At 41.9% G+C, this 15353-nt stretch overlaps 1 protein-coding gene across 1 annotated transcript in view; it reads right to left on the bottom strand.

Moving 5' to 3' along the window:
- Positions 1-15353, bottom strand: part of DNAH9 (dynein axonemal heavy chain 9) — a 1479259-nt gene that overhangs the window by 838241 nt on the left and 625665 nt on the right. The window contains exon 39 of the mRNA XM_085616775.1: positions 12317-12482. Within this exon, the coding sequence (XP_085472901.1) occupies positions 12317-12482 (166 nt within the window). The remainder of the gene's footprint in view (positions 1-12316; positions 12483-15353) is intronic.

The raw sequence follows: 15353 nt of genomic DNA, 5'->3' as shown, positions 1-15353 counted from the left end.
ATATTCAGGTGTAAGCACTATGATGTTGTCCTCCGATTCCCTTCGGGCATGGACACTTGGCCTTGTGGTGGCAGTGTGTGTTTACAAGCAGTGTTTGTTTGTTGAGTTTGTTCTGATGTCTTTTTGAGCTGCGTTGTTCTCCCATAGCCCAGTACTGTTTGTTTGAGAGGGAGGCGACCTTACTCTATCCGTATTGGTAGGCGGCGCATGTTGCTCCTGCCTGTTCAGGTGCCGTGCTGTATGATCGCTCCCTCTACTGTCAGTTTGTGGGGGAAGTTTGATCCCCTATGGGTGCTGCTTCTGCCATTTGTCAACCTGGCCGACCCGCAGGTTGATTTTATAAGTAGTTGTGGTACTGGTGCTGTGATTAACTGATCATTCCCTGGCTTGACGGTGGGCCTCGTCTTTGGAAAAATTGGGTAGAATTCCTGAGACCCAAGAAGTTTTAATTATTGATCTGCCCTTTGATTCGTTTTACGACCCTGATTGCCATCTGGTGCATCCAGACGCAGCTCGAGTTCCTTTGCACAGCGCCAGTGTTTGATGTATTTTGTTTGCTTCTTCAGGCGTTTTTTTGCTCATCTGGATAGCAGTTTGCAAGGTTCCGCAGTCTCTTCGAGGTTATCCGTAGAGCCTGTGTTCCTGGACGCAATTTTACTCGTTACTGTCTCTTCATAATGGGTTTTGTTTTGGCTCGTCGCTGATGCCAGCTGCGAAGATGTTGGAGGGGTGTCTGGTCCTGTGCTATGATTACTAGCTTGATTCTTAACGTGAATAGGGGACTTAGCTTCTAGACATGGATTCTGTGAGGCATGGCTAGAACTCTTTGTTGCTGTCGACTGTAACGAGGTCGGGGAGATTTCTGCTCCCGCTATCTTGTTGCTTCCATTATGTTTTTAGTTAGATGGGGCTCTATCTTCTGTGCATTGGTCTAGAAGATCTGGGGTCATTAATTGTCTTTGTTTTAATTCTGTAACTATTGATGTTAGAACTTCTGGGAGAGAGCAGAGCTTCTCCACAATTGGAAGGCATGAACACCTCATGGTTTGCTGCATCTTCAGCAGTTCCAACTTTCCTTCTAAGTTATCGATTTTGGCTTCTATGTTAATCATAGGTATTGCTACCGCCTGCATGGTATCCATTTGAATTTCGAGTTTTTGCGTTTGCCATGTGAGGGCACTAATGGCGGTCATCAGTGCTGAGTTTATTGAAAATAACAGAGAGTTTTGGTTGGAGCATCCGGTTTGAGTTGTGTGGTTTGTCTCGGCGTATAAATGGTAATGGTTCTGTTCCCCCAAGGGACTATTGTCACCCAGTCCCAATAAAGATGAACTTTTATTGAAAGTGTAAAGCTTCATTGCTGACAAGCTCCGTGATAGGGACAATTTGGACAAAGCTATGTCCTACATAACTTTCCAGAAGGACTTTAAAAATCACTCAAATTGTCCCCAGATTATTTTGAGGAAGTTCTCTTTTTTATTTTTCTTAGAACATCTATGACTGAAGCACCTCGACTCACTCCTTGATCTAGACAATTCTGTTTTATGTGTTCCAGCATGTTTACTGTTGGAGGAACCAAAATGGAATCACAAGCATGGGAGAGCAGTGAATGAGCCCTTTCTTTGAAGTTGGGGTGTCTTTGATTCCTAAAGAGAATTCTTACGCTGACTATCAACATTCTTCACAAAGAATTGCAAGCCTTCAGGTCATACCAAGCCAATCACTGCAATTCCAGCTGTCAAAATGGACTCCTAAACATCCCAGAAAACAGGCTTGGAAGCCCATTTTGGCATACTGTTCATGCACAGCTGCTGCTGTCAAACAATGGCTTTCTTGTACCTACTGGGAGCCTACAATAAAAAACAAACCAAACTTAATTCACACTTGTGAGATCATTGACCTCACTGAACATTGCTCAACGGCCGTCCTGAAGCCATGACACCTGTGGCAAGGATAGTGAAACTGAGGGGGTCAGAAGTAGCAGCAATATATATGCACTTTTATGTTGTTATGTCCATGTGACGTTTTACGATAGCAGTTCAACCTTCTGAGGCATGAGTGGCACCCAGAGGCACAGCAGAGCATCTGTTTGCCCTATTGCTGGGCCATTTCAAGGATAACAAACCTACTCCCCCGCAAATCTCCGGCCTCGGGGGCTTTGAAGATTTTGCATTGGCTCTCAATTCCTAAAAGAATCCTTTTCAAACTTCTATTGACAACCTTCAGAGCGGTACGAGGAGTGGGCCCGGCCTATCTCTCCGCCAGATTTAAACCTTACATCGCGTCTAGAACATTACGATCTAGTTCGGCCAATCTGTTAACAATAGGTAGGTTTAAACTATCATCAAAAGGAGGGAAGTCGGCAACGATACTGGGAGCAAAAGCTTGGAATCATATGCCAAAGGAACTGAGGGCAATCCAACGGGAAGATCTGTTTAGACGGGCCCTGAAGACTTGGATCTTTGGTTTATCAGATACCACCTGCCTTGCCTTCATTTAGACTGTACAGTAATCAGCTAGTAACGTTACCTATAAGCGCCAGGAGGCTCCGTCAGGAGTGACAGTTGCGCTATATAAACCTTCCTTTTCATTTCATTTCATTTCATTTCATAGTGAATCATATCAGTAGACACCTAACATATTAGAACTGCCATGCAGTGAGATTGTGCACATCTCCCCAATCAGTGGGTACTACCTTACTGAAGCAGAAGACAAACTCAATAAATCAGAAAGAAATTGATATTGAGTACAATATTAGAGGATAAACCTCCGTAGCTACTCCACGCTGCCAGGTTAGAGAGGATGTGCCTAGCAGGCTGCCGTCTCAGGTTTTTTTGCAGGTGGTTTAGGACAAACTTCATGCAATGGCCACTGCAGGGGATTGATACTACCAAAGTTGGTAAAATAGCAAACCACAAGTAGGTAGCAATTTAGTGCACAACCAGCAAGAGGAAGCAAGATTGTAGTGACAAAGATCTTGCCCCAATTCCTATGAGTAAAGGGCATCAACATCCTATGTGGCAGGGGCAGCAAAACTCCTTGCACCAGCGATGCATGCACAGCTGTCATTCTACCTTATCCTGAGGCTCTATGTCCAGTGCTGATGTTTTTTCAAGACAGGAGAACTGCCTCGCAAAAGTCTTACTTCTAAATTTGACATTTTTAGATGCATGTCTGGAGTTGGGTTCTGATGTGAAGTGTATCAGGCCTCTGTGTCACAAATGTCACTCCTCCAGGAGACTGGCATAGCGGGGTATCTGCCTGAAGACAGCTGGTACCAAGAAATTGAAACTGTAGCTCAATAATGTTGATCATCCCTAGCTTAGCCTTGAACCACATTGCCTTCACCTTCCACTCCAGTTTAATATGTAGTTTTTTGTCATGAGGCTTCTGCTGGAGGCATCACTGACACTGGTGCTGTAGCACATGTGGATGGAGGGCTAGCTTTAGAGTGGTGCGACTGGTGCATCCATACCTGGAGCTGACCTCAGGTGCCCTGTGTTTAAAAACAACTTATGAGTCCTCATGTAACGCAACTGCTGCTCGTGTAAAGCGCTCCGATACCTTTGGCCCCAGTTCACGTTATATAAAACTCCGCAAAAAAAAAAAAATGCATCTGCTGCAGAGTTGCTTGTGTGTCCAACAGTTTTCAGGCATCAATAACAATGTCAAGATAACTCTGGTGATCAATGTTCCTACTAGAGAGACATCAGAGTTTTGGCTAGTGGCAGTTTTGACTGATTATAAAGTAGCACAGAGGGATTAGTGTGCCTGCTGCAAAGAACGTGCACGATCCAGATCACAGAACCGAATGAGGTGAACTATGAGAAGTTTTATTAAAAAAATTAAGGGGCAGATTTATGTTGCACTTGCGGCACTTTTGCGCCGCCGTTGCGGCACTTTTGTGACACAGCAGCGGCGCAAATCCTGCGCCATGGTGCGGGGCATTTACAAACGTGACGCATCTCCCAGATGCGTCACGTTGTAAAGCCCTGCGCCACATGTAGGCGTTCCAGGGCAGGTGGGGGCGTTCCGGCGCAGGAACGCCTCCTAAAAGTGGCTGAGTGAAATCTACAAGATTTCACTCAGTCACTTTTAGGCCCATGCTGCATCAAAACCCTGCGCCTGCTTGAAGCAGGCGTAAGGATTGACGCAGCATTGTACAGATAGGGCCCCCCAGATCATTGCTGGAGCTGCGTCGCGCTTGCGACGCAACTCCAGCAATGCGCCACTTTTCGGCACAGATGCGTCACGCATCTGTGCCGTTTTTGCCCCATGGTGCGCCGCATTATAAATGCGGCGCATCCATGGTGGCGCAGCTGTGGCGCATAATAACTGGCGCATCCCTGCTGATATGCAGGGATGCGCCAGTCGTCATAAATCTGCCCCTAAATGTATAGCAGAGCGTGTCTAAGAAGAGATGAGGGGCATTGTTGAAGGGTGGTAGTGAGTGAATCTGTGAAGAAGGAGGTCATTGGCGGAAGCTCTAAAAAAGATTGACGCATGGATGCCAACAGCGCTAAAGCCAGGGTTGTGTGGAGGATGCGGAAGGTGGGAAGGGCTATCGACCACTTACCTGTGCAAAATGTTACGCCTTGAGCACATCATAAGCTGGCACAATGACTCAGTGAGCTTAGGTTTGAATGCCAGGAAGGTCGACTCCGTTTATCTATCTAAGGTTGGTAAATTGAGATCTAATAATGTACTATTAATATCTGTTATTTCCAACACTTAGTAACAGAAAAAGTGCTGCATGAAAAGAGTTATTATTAATATTGTTATTACAGAGCACCTGCGTCGCTATTAAAATGCAGGTAATCTGAAGCAGGTTCACCCCACAGAAGACATAAGGTGCATCATTGTTTGGGGTTTTCCCAAAACAAGTAGGTTGCTCTCTCCACCATGCATACACATGGTCTTACGTAACCTTTATAGTGATCATATGTTGTTCGCCTGTGAGACTGACGTATCCTTAACAGAAGAAGGCTCCTGGAAATTTAAAGATGCCTCTGTGGTGTTTACGAGATGTAATAGTATAATTAACGGAAACTCCAAAGCATCCGTAAAACTCAAAAAATGATTGTCAGCATTACTAGGAGATTTGCAGCTTTCTCTTCCAGATCCCTTAATTAGGCATGGAATTTATCCAAAAACCATGGTCTCCGCCTCTACACTCACCACCCTACCCCTTCACCGGAGACCATATCTGAACCCGGTTATTGGTTTAAACAGGGAGATAAATAGAGTAGTGAGATTACAATATCAGGCCTTTTCCGCTGAATGAACCAAACTATCAGTTTTCTACATGGCTTCAAACTTCCCTTGTTTTATCTTCGTCTCCTCCAGTTTGCTATGCTCCCTCTATGGAAAAGATTTTGGGTATTATTAGGGGAATGAGATCCTCAGGGGGAATGGGCTTGGCAAAGTGCACATTACTATTATAAAAAAGGAACCCTCATTGTGGGTCTCTTTCCTTACTCCCCTTTTTTGCTTATTGTTATCAGTATGGTGTTATCCCTCGCCCTTGGTCTGGAAGTGTTTTTATCCCTGTACACAAAAAGGGTGCAAGACATCTCCCTGGCAACTACTGCTGGTGTCTATACAGAAGTATACCTCTCTACATTATTTTAAGATCAATGTCTCAAAGAGTAAGGTACTCATTTTAAGAACAGAAAGGTTTGAAAGATCAGTAAATATGTTTTGAGTATAGGTCCAGAGAAGTTAGAGGTCATAAACTCATATCCCTAATTAGGTAACATGTTGAAAAAAGCTTGAATATTGTTCTACTAAAGCTTCCTTGCATGTCAATGGGTTACATGCTTTTTATAATGAAATGGGGCAAAGACATTTTATTCATAAGTTATCTGTACTTAAGGTGAAAGTCCCTCCGAATCGGTTATATGCCATAAAATCTTTAAAGGTATCAAAATGGGACTTTTTAGAGGAAATGGAAGGGGACATTTTAAGTAAATTGTGTAATTTTAACTCGTCCATTTCTACCCTAGCAATGAGACTGGATTTTGGTCTGACAAGCTCATATGTGCAAGGGCTGGTCAGTGTGATTCAGTGGGGCTTTCAGCTCAAAAACAGTGAAAAGGATTCCCTGAGGGATTTTATGAATCGTGAAATGTTTCCCGGGATTATGACTTGGCACTAAATTACCTTGAACTGTGGGAAGAGATTTTGGTTTCCCTTACTCCCATACAATTAAAAAACTTACTAATGGATATCTATAGCTCTACTAGCTATCAGGCAGATGTTATGTCCCGTATGTAAAAAAAAGGCTGGAGACAGTAACTCTGTCCTGCCGTCCCAAGGTAGCTCAGCAGTACCTGACCTAGAACTTGGACCATGGTCTCTGCTGTTTTTGAACATTTTTTAGAATGAACTTGCTTCGGCTAAATGCACTAACGGCAAACTAGTCCATTCTGGGAAAACAGGGAGAGAGTGTAACTTGTGCACATACTTTTTATTTGTCATTAACTATCTGGCGTCACTAAACCCCAAGGCCAATGTTCTCACAGAGTAATATCAAATCAACTGGGGTAGCATGCGAATTTTTATTTCATCCAAAAAATAAAGTAGTACGTACCAAAGTTTTTAAATATTTTAAAGGCTTTATGAACTTATATTAACTTGTATTCAGAAGGTAATATGTACCAAAGTTTTTAAATATTTTGAAGGCTATCTTAACAGGATTGCTGGGGTGCTATGTGAATTATGATAGCTCAAAAGTAGAGTAATTTGCAGAAAGTTTAAATCCCTCATGGTTTTATTAATTTACATCAATTTGTATCCAGGTTGCTGCTACAGAAAATAAGTTTATGGGTATAAATGTTTTTAAATGTGTGTATCTATTGAGGCATTTTCTTTATAATGAGTGGTTTTTGGGTTTTTGGGTTTTATATTTATTGTCTTGTCTTGTTTTATGTGGACCTCTTTTGAATTCCAAAACATAAATAAAGAATTGAATTGAAAACACTTGGTGTGGGCATCACGATGTTCCTGCCCTCTACACTTAAACACATGAGCCCATTTCTTGTGATTTGCAGGGTAGCAAGAGGCAATGCATTAAACAGAGAATGTTTTGCAGATGATCACACAGAGTTGGTCACTAGTCATGCCTGGCGCATCTCTTTTCAATAGAAAGATATTTCCTCAGAAGAGTGTTTGACAAGCAGTGACTCCTGACACCGTGTGCTTGTTTTGTGGCGGTTCAACACTGTCAGAGTTATTCTGCTTTGTCAACATTACTGCTGCTCGCAGGTACCATTGTGTGTCGGATTGTGTGCAATTATGACTATTATTTAAAATGAAGCTTATTACTTGACAAAAAAGTTTTTTTTAGCAGGTCGCACTGCAGGTTTAAACTGCAGTGGGCAGGCTACAATGGTAGGCCTGAAGCCATGTTTCCTTTCGTACAATAAGTTCTGCTGCCCACAGGTGGCATTTAATTTTCCATGTCATGGGTGCAGCCATAGGGTCAGGGGTGCAGCCATTGTATAGCACCATATACTATAGCATTTTAGGAGAGGTAAATATGCTAATCAGGGATTAGCCAATTTTTGCATGTTTTAGGGGTCAGAACACAAATGGGGGGGGGGGGGGGGATGAATAAGCAAAAAGGGGCATTTTCATAGATACCAGCACAGGCTAAGTTCATGGAAGCCTGCAAGAGGTGAGATGTGACACCTGTTACTGAGCACAGGGAAAGAACAGTCTGCATGAAGAGGCAATTGTGTTTCAGATTTTAAGCCCCATTGAAGGAATGAGCAATGGTTCAAGGTGGGTGCATTGTCAGTTGATGAGGGACCTGGAATGTGTGAGATGAAGTGGAAGGATGTGGTGTCCTTTCAGGTAGCATAGGTGAAAACAAAATGCTTTATTTGTCTAGCATGTTCAAATCTGGTGAGTGGAATGTTTAAATTATAGTTAAGTTATATATTACCTTACAGTAATGAAGACAAATGACTAAGGTGAATATTCTAGCCATAGCATTGTTTTTTCTAAAAGACATGATAAGGCAGAGTTGTCTTTTTTCGTGTTTTTGAATTGGTGCCCCAGACTTGTTTTGCCTTGCTCTTTCTGGAACTGATTTCTGCTGGCATTAGGACTCTGTGCTATGGGACACTGCTATTCATGTGTGCTCTGCCCTAAGTTGGTATTTAAAATGCAAGGTTCAATGCACTACGTTGGCACATGGCAGGGATAAGCCATGTTGGAAAGCCTAGTTTTATATATTATAAAGTCCCCTCTAAAGTGTGCCTTGTAAGCCTATTAGGGACAGTGCCTAATATAAGGTGTCCCTTGTGTAAACTAAAATCAGTTCTGCCACTCATTTTTCAGGAAAGGGCCTACGTGTGAATCAAAGATTTATTCTACATCTCTTCCCATTAAAATGCTAGAAAAATAATTCAAAGTTATTTTCCAAGTAATTTTCAAAATCTGATTTAATGGTGAAATTAGATTGTGACTAACGTCTGTGCAAAAATAACAGTATAAAAATGTATTTGGGCTGCCTGAGTCAGAACTGGCTTACATCCAGTTCAGCCACTCATTGCACCTTCAGGGCTGCAATATGTATCATTGGCTGGGAGAGTTAATGACTTGACGATGACAAAAGCCTGCCTTTGTGCTCAGGAAGAACAGGGTAGTCTTCAGGATTAACAATCTGGGAGGGTTGCAGGACAGGTGGCCAGAGCTTACATAAATATGGTAGTGGTTAGGGAACTGATGAGAAGCTTGCCTCGTGGCAGAAGTGCTCTGTGTTTCAGAAAAATGGGCTCCTGAGTAATTTTATTGTAAGTGGAAGAGGATGCACTGCAAAGATTGGTGGGCATAGGGGGAGTCAGGGTTGATTGTGAAAGATTCTCAAGTCACTGAAAAGCTGGTGCCTCACCATCACACCCTCTGAATATTTTAAGGGCTGACTTTGAAGAAGAAGAAGGCCCCTCTAAGAGACAGAAGATTCTAGACTCCTGGGGGAAGAAGAGGACTCACACAAGAGTTCCTGACTCCTGCTGACTCCTGCTGGCACCATGAAACTCAAACTATTCACAAGGGCAGTTGGTTGGTCTCCTGTTTACCTGCTTGAAGGATACAAGAAGTAGAGATTAATTTCAAGAGAGCCCAGGTAACCCAGGAGATCAGGCTGGAGGGAACCTGGTGCCTACAAGCCTACTCTGAGAAGCTGGGGGGTGAAGAGCTGACCAGAAAGACATTTCCCAGCAACTGGAAAAAAGTGGGAATGTGTCATTTTTCCACTTGCAGAAGACCCAGAAAAGGGGCTTAGGCTTGCCCAGGGAGGTTATATTCTAGGAAGGCAAGAAAACCAAACTGTTCATCCAACTAAGAGCTTTTAGCCTCATGCTGACATACGTTGCATAATGTTAGACGTTTTGCATTACACTTGCTACATAAAATGTCCAAAATTATGTTGTTATGCTACTTAGCATAATCATGCATTATTTCCAGTACAAAGTTATTTTGAACAGGCCATTTGCAGTACAAATGTACCACAAATGCACATGAACTACAGAAGGCAATATGCTGTTCATAGCAGTGCTTTTGTTTTTGTACACTTTTTTAGCTCAAAAATCACCCTTACATCAAAAATTGACACAGGTATGCATTTTGCACAAAATATAGCACAAAAGGAGGGCTTTGCATTTCATGTAATTATGCAGAATTTTGCAGAATTTTGCTGACATTTCATGTAATTAAGTGATAGCAAATTATGCGACTTTAGCACACCTTACTAAAAATGAATTAAGCAGGATATCATAATAAAGGCATCTGACCTTGTGGAGCTCTGCCCTGCTACTGCTTCCATCCTTACCCCACCTGAAGAATTTCTTTTTAAATGTTATTTATTTACATTTAAATCAGCATAGAACAATACAACAAGCGTAACTAAGCAGTAGGATGTGGAAGAGGGCACTCTGGGAGAGGGAGGCCATGGGGGTAGGGGGAAAGAGTAGGGAGGTGAGGAAGGAACCACAGTGTTTATCAAAGTTTGAAAATGAAGGATAAATGCATATCATTCCCATTTGCAATATTTCCAAAGTAGTGATAGACCAAAAGAGAAGAAATAGTGCCACGATTTGCAGGAATTCTTGGCTTAGTATGTCAGTCACCCCCCAGGTCTGCAGTCAGCAGAAGACACAGCATAACAGTGGAGTAGTGTACTTAGGTCATCAGACTGGTCCTTTGGGGTCTCTCATGTTTGGAGTTATCACCAGGGTTTATTTCCCCAATCTTGGGCAAGGTGAAGTCTCTTTGGCGAGAAAAGTAAGGAAAGGCTCCCGTATGTCTTTGGGATGGGAGCGCAATGGCCTCAGCTCCCAACAATTGGACTATTGCTCCTGACCATACGTAACATCTCGTAGCCATGCCCATATGGTGGGAGCGGGTTTTCGGCCCCAGTACACGACCATCCTGCATTTGGCCAGAAGGAGCTGCATAGCTGTGATTCTACGTCAATTGACTGGTGTGTCCTTGACATAGCCCAACAGACTCACCAGGTAGGTTTAAGGGGGTGAGTGCCCGTTGGTTGTGTGTATGGCCGAATACATTTCCTAATTCACAAAAAGAGGGACAGGAAGCTAAAAAGAGGTCCAGTACCCATGCTCCCACGCCCTTACTTCAAATTTACTAAGGGGTAACTGTTCCTATGGAGGGATACCGGCCTAATAGGCTACAGAAGTTGCTGATAGTGGAGAATCTCAAGTAGATAAATATCAGGTTGGATAGAATGGCTAACTGGGAAATTCTTCAGATTTGAAGAGTTGCCCTCACACACTCGTTAAGGTGTCATGCTTCATCATAGGGCATTGTTGCTCCTCGTGGGGTTGGCACTGCATTCCCCCACGGGCCCCGCGAGAGGGCTCTTTAGTGGAGATCTTTTTTAGAGGAACGCCGTAGTGGTGAGTGTGGTGTGAAGGGTTAGTGTGAAGGTGAGTTAAAAATATCGTAGCGACTTTATAAAATTTTTGTCATACCCAATTACCCTCAAATGGCATTTGCAACAGTGATTGTAGAGAGGCCTCACGAAGCATACACGCTCGATCAACTATGGCCACAAATATAACCTGAAGAGAGACTTTTATTAAAGACATGCTACAATTAAGGGCACCAAAGCAGACATTGCAAATTCTATGGCTCCCGATCCAGCAGATGGCGTTGGCACGCCTGTGGGCCTGGGAGTCATTATATCTGAAGAATTCCAACAAAGGTTCCTGAAAGAAATCAAAGTGGGGGTTGGCACCATTCATACCGACATCAAGAATTATTTAAAAGACATGCAGCAAAATATAACTTCGTTGGGAACCAGAGTAAATGATAGAGGTATGTCCCAACAATGGCCCACAGTCAAGAGACACCGTAAACACACCTTACCTCTCCCCATACAAATTGACCAAGTAAAGCAGGCTGCCATCAGAGAGGCAGAAAAGGTGAGAGCCAAAGACCCGATATTTTGGGAGACCAATGCTTCCCTGGAAGCCCACCCAAACATGGAAAAGGTAGCCCTAGTCACAGAGAACAATTTAAAATCTTATGTGGTGGACAAGATGCCCTTTAATCAAATCCTTACTCATGAGTACCAAGAACTTGCATTACCCTTGTTATCTCAAAGCAGTGAGACTTATTCCAGATGATGTGACCCAGATAAAAATCCAGAGACTCTCCACTCATACCATTAGAAAGCACGGCACTACCCATCATGAGACATGAAACCCAATCAATGCATAGGTAACTATGAAACTATTCCCAACCAACAACAAGGGGGAGTGGGGGTGAGGGAAGGGAGGAAATGGTTAGTTTTACTTGAGGAAAGTTGCAATGTCAAGGCTTCTTGCACTTCAGATTCCTTGTTGGCTGTTGGGTTGCAAGCAATGCTATGTATATCTTAGGCAAAATAAAACACAGTTAAACCTAAAAGAGAAGCAGTTATTTGAAGTGTTTTCATCCAATCTTCTTAGATATTCGTGGCTGCTATACTTGTTAAATACTGAACTAAATGCTTTACAGCGTACGGTAAATTAATGCTTCGCAGATGGAGGATCCACTAAATGTCCCATGTATGCAACTATGATGCCCGGAAGATAAGAAACTGCACATTTCTTTGTATAGCAATGTATAGTAGATGTATATTCATTCATGAATTTGGATAATCAATTTAAAATATATACATAATGGCAACAGAAAGGTGGGTATGTTTAAATTATCATATTTATGTTATCAAATTACATCATCTTTGTCCACTCAATATTGATAGTACATTGTGAATAGTTTCACTTATTAATAAATCACTTACCAATGGCCATAGTCCATGTGCTGTCTGATAAGAGTGTGAGGCTGCACTGTACCATACGTATCCACTTCTGGCATGTTCATATCATCAATGAAGTAAATGAGCTTCTTTGTGCCTGGAGGGCCATAATTTCTACCAGACTTCTTCTCCAACGGTTTCTCGAGTATAGCTGTTTTATAAACAGAATAATATAAGAAGTATAAACCAGACTAAAATACCTAATTCTGTTATCTTGTGAGCGCAAAATCTAAAATTTATGTAGAGTTCGGGAAACCAAATTGAGCTATTTAAGTTATACTTTGTGATTAAAAGGACTGTGTTCGAGACAAACAAAGTCAAACAAATGTACCACTGATTATCAGTTTAGTAGAAACATAATTTGCAATCCTATTTTCTTAATTCATTTTTTAATCAAATTTCTAATACAAGCTTACCGAATTTACATCATTATATAGCAATACCATATATATGTATATATATGTGTATTTATATATATATATGTGATACGTATGTCTACCGTTTAGGATCACTCCCCGTCTGCAAAAACTATATCCATGATGCACTGACATAAATGATTTATTCTATTAAGAAATTGGTTAATTCTGATGATGGCTACTCCTTTCTGTGTTATAAATGGACTGCTAACTCTTCCCCACTATTCAAACCGCTTGGGGACTTTGTCTGTAAGGTGACAATAAAGCGCGATTCAAGTCTCCTCAGGCACCTTTCTCTATTGCCCCCTCTTATGTTCTTCTGAACATGGTATAGACAAAAGTACAGTAAAAGTGACCTATTGCTCTCATGGTGACTCGCAAAGTGGTGTGCAACTGGATAATTAGTATCTACACTTGTTATGGCTCTCTAGTTTTCTAAAATCCTAATTTTCATGAGATTTATGGTGCTGCCCACGTATCGTAGATCGCATGGACAGACCAGACAATATACCACATATGGGGTACTACATGTCATAAATGTGGTTATGTGTCTCTCCTTACCAATATTGCTTATCTTATATGTGGTAACCCTTTTACTCGTGGCACAAGCCCTGCATTTTCCACTGGGAAAATAACCATGTAGGCTTTCTAAGCATGATTCTGATCTTCTAGCTTCTAGGTGGCTTTCCACCAATTGATCTCTTATGGACCTCTATCTCCTGAACATAATGCTAGGTTCCAACGGTAGGTCTCGCCCTATTATAGTGTCGGACTTAAGAATCCTCCAATTCCTACGTAGAATAGTTCTAATCTTCTGAGCTGCATTAGAATAGCCAGTATTCATTCTGAACTTGTTGTCTGTTCCTCCTCCTGTCCTCTGTGTACTGTTGTGTTGTAGTAATTCTATCCTTTCTTTCCCTGCTGCCTTCGGTTCTGCTTTTCTCAGTGATTGTGAATATCCCCTAGATCTAAAACGTTGAAAGCTCTCTTTCGCTGCCTGTGTATAGTCTTCCTCTCGTGAGCTGTTCCTCTTGATCCACAGCAATTCCCCATAGGGAATACTGCGGATCAGGTTCAATGGATGGCTACTCTTCCCATGTAGCACTGAATTTCCTGCTGTTTTCTTTCTGTAGAGGGCTGTGTGTATTACATTTGATTCAACAAATACCCTCAAATCTAGGAAATTAACCTGTGTTGTACTCAATTCTCCTGTGAATTGTAAATTCAGCTCGTTATTGTTGAGGGAGGAGATATACTGATTTGCCGATTCCATGGAACCTCTCCATATAATGAAGAGGTCGTCAATGTATCTCCTCCAACAGACTATTTTTTCCACCCATTCATCCATTGTGTGAGCCCAGGGCCACCTGCTTCTCCCTCCAGGGGGCAAAGCAGGTGCCCATCGCCGTTCCCTGTAACTGCCTATATCTCTGCTCCTAGAACAGAAAAATATTGTTGTTCAGGCAGAATGTAATGAATTCAATTAACATGTTGTTATGCTCCAGGAACCTTAGGGGACGTCTTTTAAGAAAGTATTTCACCGCCTCCAGCCCATCCGTGTGCCTGATGCTTGTGTATAAGCTGGATGTGTCTAAGGTAATCATGATGAAGTCTGTTTCCCACTCAATCCCCTATGTGTGTGTATATATATATATATATAATCTACTGGCAGTCGCCAGTACGTAGTTATATATTTGATTTTACGGTATATAATTTGGATAGCCTTGCCATATAATGTGATCCTCCATGCCACAATATCCAAAGATCCCTAACAAGGATAAAGTTCTGCAGAGACATTTGGGGGCTGTCTTTAGGAAAATGAAATACATTCACTTTTCACAGGAAAGCATGAAATGTTTTTGCGTGATAAAAGCAGTGGAATTGTAAGTATTATTTATATATCTATATGTATCTGTGTGTGTATGTGTGTGTGTGTGTGTGTGTGTGTATATATATATATTCACTGAAAAAAACATAGGTTTCAGGGGCGTTATAGTTAGCTGGACTTTTCACTCGTACAAAACCATTGAAATTCCCCGGTTATAGTTAGTTCAGCTGACTATAACTCGCGCATCCACAATGCACTGCTGATGACGTCACATATTACATCACTCATGACATGGTCAGTGACATCACTCATGACATCACTGATGACATCTCAAATGACATCACTGATGACATCATCCAGTGAATGTGTGTTTTTCTGAAAATTAAATATGTTTTATATATGTATATCTCAAGGTCGATGGAAGAATAAATGGGTATAAGTGTCTAAATAGATGATGTGTTTTTGAAAAATTGATTGTATAACTGACTGATTAAGTGTATCTTAGTGAATATATGGTTTAGTGAGTAATGTTTAAATATGTAAATATCTGTATCAGTCTCTCACTTTGTGTATAAGTGGCTGCATGGGTTGGTGAGTAGCTACATGAGTGTCTATATAGGTTATTAGTTGGTTTTTTGAGAATCCGTATGAGTGTCTGAGTGTCTGTATGGTTCGGTGGGGGGTATTACGTAGTGCATAGGTGCATGAATGAGTGACTCACTGTTTGTATGTGTTGAAGACAGCATGTGTACAGGACTGTATGGGTGGATGAGTGTGT

This window comes from Triturus cristatus, chromosome 7 (assembly GCF_964204655.1).
Source record: "Triturus cristatus chromosome 7, aTriCri1.1, whole genome shotgun sequence".
Taxonomy (NCBI): Eukaryota; Metazoa; Chordata; class Amphibia; order Caudata; family Salamandridae; genus Triturus; species Triturus cristatus.
Note: the sequence above shows the minus strand (reverse complement) of the source record. Positions and strands in the feature narration are given on the sequence as shown.